Here is a 6,312-nt window from a genome sequence, read left to right as displayed (position 1 = left end):
TTTCTATTCTTGAGCTTGATGGATTTGTATTCTCCTAGGCTTTCAACAAGTTCTCCTTTTGTTGAGGTATTTTAATCACTTTAACAAAAGAATGAGTAATTTGTAGCTCTATCAATTCATTCATTATTTATAAGTCATCTTCATCATTGCATTAGCTTGTTCCTTGTATTCTACTCATTAGCTTGATGAAGGGTTGAATGAGGAGTATTATTGAATGCTTTTCCTTTACCTACTTGATTTCTAGGCTTGAACCTACTTAGTTGAGCTCTTGTTTGAATGAAATTCTCTTGATCTTTTTCATAATTTTCATGTTCATCATAGTTTTACGGAGTAAAAGTTTGTATGCTCTCTTCACATTGCATGCATTCTAGGACATTTGATTCTTGAATTCTTTCATTGGTTGAAGGATCTGAGTACTCATGAAGTTCTTCAAAAGTGCCATTTTCTTTCAAAATGACTACATTTGGATTTGGCGCACAAAATGCTCTTGGTCCATGTCCTTTGGGCTTCTAATTTTAATCAATTTGTTCTCTAGAATTCAACATCACCGTTTTTCCTATTTGTCATGAGATAAGCTTATCATTTCTCTTGATAAGCTTATCTCGATGAATTCCAGTTAATTTGCAGTTTCGCCATTGCAGTCAAAACCTACTAAACATGGCCATTGAATTTCAGCCCTTGACCATTACAGACGAACCATCCACATTTTTTCAAAAATCAATGAAAACCATGGCACGGTAGAAAATCCAGAAATTCAAATTGCAGATGTGTTTTATATATTAATATGAATATGAAAATCTTGGAGCCCTAAATCAAACCCAGATACATGAACCATACACTGAAAGTGGCAAATATCTTAAAAACAGGCAAGGGCATCATATATATTCCCATAATTGAAAATTAAAATACATTACAGAGAGAAATGTTTATTTGTTTTAAGTTAAGGGGCCTTAAGCCCATGAAACTTAAAACTGCATCTACAAGTAGCCTGTGCACTGCCTCTTAAGTGGCTTCTCCAAGACAGCAGAGGTATACATTTCCTTGAGCTGGGGCAATCTATCCAACTTAGGGGCAACAGACCATTTCAGCTTCTTATACCCTAGCTGCTCAATCATGGGCACATAGATCTTCAGCTGATCCTTTGTGCAGAAAAAATGATCTAGCCAGAACAGGCCTCCAGGCCTCAGAATCCTATAGATATCATAGAGTACAAATTCCAGCAGCTGTGAGGGAATCCAATTGCTCAAGACATGCATAGAATGAACAATGTCCAAAGTATTTTCAAAGAATGGCAGCCTCTGTGTTATAGTGATATACATGGGAATAACCCCTCTGGAGGCAATGAAACTGTTGAAGGGCCCGTTCAAGTTCATGGAAGTCGTACCTGTATGATACAGAAGAAAAGATACTGGTATAGAAATATCAAAAGCACCTGCACTTCAACTCCGCCTCAAGTAGGACACAAAAAATAAGCAAAACCTGATGCTTACTTCAATCTCTAGGGTACCAGGTTCATTGTCGGGACAACTGGTCTTCAAAGAGGTTATATCTGACCAATGAATCTCCATCTTGCTCTTCAGACCACCCTCCAAGACTTCCCAAACAAGTCTACGCTTTGCATCATAGCATTTTACCACCAAGTCTCCTTCATATCTTGAAATACGCTGGCATCATCAGCATCTTTATGTCAATGCAATCTTGCTAAATGTGCATTACTTACTACCATATCATGAGTTTCCATCAGTGGCTATCAAAAGGCTTGTTCAGGTGAACAAAAAATATTTAATATGTTCTGACAAGATTGAAGAATTTAATATGCAAACTTAGCTGTATTAATTTCTTATGCATATTACCTCCCAAGAACCAATTCTCAAAACCAAGGCTGGGAAGTTTGAGGCCTTGTACTTGTCAGCAATAGCCGGTCCTGGTGCACACTTTGATTCATTCTTTCTCCCCACCTCCAGGCTGGAATTATTTATAGCTAAGGGAGCTGCTGAGTCCCCTTCAGAAAGATTCATTTGAATAAGTTCTATGAATGAAGGTGTTTTCTTCATCATTAAACCCAATGGACTAGCCTCCTCGAATGGATGCAACAAAAATCCTGGAGAGAATTCCGTGCTTGTTACAGGGCTCCCCTGCTAATCCACCAAAACATGAAATAGAAGCATCATTGCCAAAGAGAATAGAAGGTAGATACAAAAACAAACTAAGGAAATCCACACCATGCAATGCCTCAGCGAAGTTTTGTAGAAGCACACGACTTTCTTAAATTCCTCAACAATGTCAAAAGACATATTTTCAATTCTTGATACCCTACAAAAAAAATAAAGATTCTCAAGACATTCAAAATTTATTAATGACCAACTAGGTAAAAACAAAAATCTATTTGAGGTTGTAAACAAATTCAGAGTGCCACTAATACGGCAAACATCGTATTATTGACGATTTAAACAAATTTTGGGCAAAAACGTATTTTGAGCAAATGATGTTTTATTTAATTTTGCCCAACAGAATTTCAGGGCTCAAACATAGCTTCATACTTGTAAGTCACCAACATTCTTGAAGTACTCTGGGAGGTTTCAACCAATTGCTTATCCATTTACACTTTCATTCATAACAGTCTTGGTGACCCAGGGTACTCTTCAAATCACTTTTCTCAAAACATTTCAACATAGCCGTTGGAAAAAGGGAGGTGAATTGAATAGTTAAAAACTTAAAGACTCTTTTACTCCACCTCTACAGGTCCTAAGGAGAGATGTTTATTTGGTTTTGCACTAGCAAAGCTCAAGGCTCAATCTTAACTTTATGCTTATGTTCCACTCACGTTATAGATGAGGCTTAGCAGTTCTGCATAAATTTTCAAACATCATAGCCATTGGTAAAAGGGAGGTAAATTGAATGGTTAAAAACTTAAAAATCTTTAACTCCATCTCTGCATGTCCTAAGGAGAGATGTTTATTTGGTTTTTCTTTCTAGATGTGGCTTAGCAGCTCTGCACCAGCTTCTTAGAAATTTTCAAACATTTCATTTCACTCGTTGCAATCATGGTGAACCAAGTCCCTCTCCAAATCACTCTCCCCAACTCCATCTGTATTCTCACAGGCTGATGATATGGATACCTTTAGGCTCCTTTCGACCTAGAGACCAACCCTGATCCATTTATTTCAAAAATAAAGACTCACCCAAAGCAAACTACACTCCATAAAATGAAAAGAACAATGAATATGTCCTGTAACAACCATAGGATTAAAGTCTATTTGTTGGTTTTATAACTCATACTACAACATATAATCAAACTCAACATAATCAGTGATGGGTATGTTCATGCAGGCCAGATTCGTAATAAAAAAAAATCTAAAACACAAATAAAGGACTTGAAAAATAAAAATATAAAGAATGAGCATTATTCACTGGGAAAATTACCAGATGATACTTGGTGTGCTTGTGTCTCAGATGGCGTTCTTCACCAGTAGTTTCATCCGCATCTATTTTTGTAGTGCCATCGTGATATTTATCATAAGATCGCTAGCCATGATTGCTAAAAACTCTCTCTTAAAACCCAGCTCCATTTCCACCACGGTTAAATCCAGGCCCAAAAACAAGGTTCAGTTCTTATTATTGTTATCATAAAAGCTGCCCTAAATTGCTCCCTGCACCATGATGCCGCTTCACCCGAACTAAAATATATATATAATCAAGCTGAATATAAATAAAAGACAAGCTCCCAAGCTCTATTTTCCCTATTCTTCCATTATGTTAATTAGCACATTCAATCAAAATCATCAAATTGGCAGCAACCTGCAAATCCACTTATTCTTCTCTCAATAACCTCCTTTCTGCAGATTTCAAAGCTCGATTATAACTGAAACCCAAAGCTCGATTATGGCTGAGACCCAATTCACCTAGTACAGAGCAGATAAGAGAAATTTGATCGAAGCCTCGAAAAAAAGGAGGAGGGAATGCCAATGGCTGAGTGGGTTTCTAATCAATTTGTCTGCATTCGAATCGAAGGAAATTTTTTGACAACAAAATGGAAAGGCCAACCGATAGTTCCTGAATGGGTGATCGAAACATGCAATCTCGATGATGCCCAGTGGCAATCTCGATGATACCCAGTGGCAAATCTGCTCAACCCACCTGTACATACTTTCGATTTTTCCCTTCTTCGCCCCCTTATATTTTCTTTTCTACGGTTTTCTTGTCGCTATTACAGGCATATACGTTCATGTTTGCTGACCCGATGGCCCCGTCACATCATGGGACCGCTTGCCAGCATGCTGTGAGGGAATCCAATTGCTCAAGACATGCATAGAATGAACAATGTCCAAAGTATTTTCAAAGAATGGCAGCCTCTATGTTATAGTGATATACATGGGAATAACCCCTCTGGAGGCAATGAAACTATTGAAGGGCCCGTTCAAGTTCATGGAAGTCGTAATAATTGTTACATTCCACTCCCTCATTCTCACGGTGAAAGTTCTTGTTCCTCCTCCGATGTCCAACCCAATTCGAATTGTCTTCTTCTTCAAATTCAAGACCTCGTCAACAGAGTAATCCATGGAGCCACCGCCATTAGGGTGGGATAGACTATAGGAAGAACGCAATCCTGGTGGACTGCTTAATATCCAATACGCATCATCACCCAGCCTCGCCCCTTTGAGACTCTTGCCTTCAGATAGAACACACTACACCAAGAATGTAACCGTGGGGGACTGCCTAGGATTCAGTATCCACCATCAACTAGCCTCATACCTTCGAGATTTAGTAGACACGCCTGAACTTCTCAAAATACATTATACCCCGTCTCCCAGCCTCGTGCCTTTGAGATTTCCTACCATTTGGGTAGGGTCCATTACAGTAAGAATGTAATATGGGTGGACTGCATAGTATCCAATATGCATCGTTACCCCAATCTCATCCCCTTTGAGATTCCTGCCATGAGGATAGGGCATACTGCAGTAAGAATGGAATCCTCGTGGACAGTTTATTTTTAGAAAGTAGACACACCCACTACTCAAAATGAATATGCACCATTTCCCATCCTCATTCCTTTGAGACTTCCTGCCGTTAGGGATCAGGACATGGCACACTACATTATGAACTGAATACTGATGGCCATCGCACAGTCTCATCCCTTTGAAACTCCTACCATTAGTTTAGGGCAGACTACAACAAGAAAGGAATTCAAGAGGACTGCCTAGTATCTAATATGCACCATCACACATCCTCTGCCCTTTGAGACTCCTGCCATTTGGGTAGGTCACAGTGGACACAACAGTGAAAAATGAAATCCTGGTGGACTGCTTAATATTAGAAAGCGGACACACCTGCACTTCTCAAAATCCAACATGCATGATCGCTGGCCTCATCCCTTTGAAGGTTACTGCCATTAGGGTAGGGCACACTACAGTAAGAATGGCCGGATGACTAATGCTGTTATGATCTTAATTAAACAAATAACTTGCTGAATTTAATTAACCAGAAATTAAATTTCAGGCCATATCATCAATCACACAATAGCTGGAAATTAAATAGTGGAAGCATAAAACAGTTTCACACATACAGAGGTAATTTCTCCTTCAAAATCAGATTTTCATTCTTTCAAAAACACTTACGAAGAAACCTTCACAGTGTGCTAAAATACAGCAGCTCTATGGTCAACAAATCATCCTAAACTGAGCAGCACAGTTGGCCCGAGAAGATACGGCATGCTGTATGTCTGGACTGTGTTGCTTTATGGATTGCACGACCCTATCTGCATGAACATATGGCACTGTTTTGTAAACTACATGGAACTCCCTAGATCCGCATGAATGTACATATCTGCTCTGCATGGTCTCCTCGACAGAGTAATCCATGGAGCCACCGCCATTTACCTACCTGGTTTTCTCCCGGCCTTGAAGATTGAAGCAGTCTTTGCAGTCATCGAAGCCCTTCTGGTATTTTCTCTGAATGAGGCAGGAGTAATTCTTGCAAGAATATGCAGTCCAGACGACACTGGAATCAGGGGCTTTTCCCATGCTCGGCGCACAAATGTCAAGTGGAAAGTGGAACGTTTTTAAATATTTTTTAATGTTTTAAAACATTTTTTATTAAATCAGACGGCTGATTTTTGTTCAATCGTCTAACAAAAGATCTAACGGCTACGATTAGAACAGAAAGACATTTGGGGGAGTTCATTTCAGAGCGAAACGCCTTACGGCGTAAATATATATGTTAATTTTAACTCACACTTGTATAATTAATTGTTCTAATTCTATTAGAAACTATAAAATAACTAGAAATAATAAACCTATTATCAGTATTACTATT

At 38.8% G+C, this 6,312-nt stretch overlaps 1 protein-coding gene and 1 pseudogene across 2 annotated transcripts; both read right to left on the bottom strand.

The window, feature by feature from the left end:
* Window positions 1-977: 977 nt before the first annotated feature.
* Window positions 978-6,020, bottom strand: LOC149157115 (putative methyltransferase At1g29790 pseudogene; annotated as a pseudogene).
* Window positions 1,064-2,026, bottom strand: LOC149157116 (uncharacterized). 2 transcript variants are annotated; one of them, XR_016263604.1, is made up of 3 exons: window positions 1,854-2,026; window positions 1,385-1,664; window positions 1,064-1,191 (listed from the first exon to the last, which is right to left on the bottom strand). XR_016263604.1 is itself a non-coding variant. In XM_089445558.1 (2 exons), the coding sequence occupies exons 1-2, from the start codon at window positions 2,016-2,018 to the stop codon at window positions 1,440-1,442; spliced, it is 390 nt and encodes a 129-aa protein (XP_089301684.1). In that variant the 5' UTR covers window positions 2,019-2,026; the 3' UTR covers window positions 1,201-1,439. The 2 variants fall into 2 exon arrangements, 1 of the variants encoding a protein (XP_089301684.1); XM_089445558.1 differs by lacking the exon at window positions 1,064-1,191 and having other exon boundaries at window positions 1,201-1,664.
* Window positions 6,021-6,312: the final 292 nt, after the last annotated feature.

Source organism: Pinus tabuliformis, chromosome 9, assembly GCF_031772625.1.
Source record: "Pinus tabuliformis cultivar Carrire ecotype Pingquan chromosome 9, CPIR1, whole genome shotgun sequence".
NCBI classification, from domain to species: Eukaryota; Viridiplantae; Streptophyta; class Pinopsida; order Pinales; family Pinaceae; genus Pinus; species Pinus tabuliformis.
The sequence above is the reverse complement of the archived record's forward strand: the minus strand, read 5'-3'. Positions and strand labels throughout refer to the sequence as shown.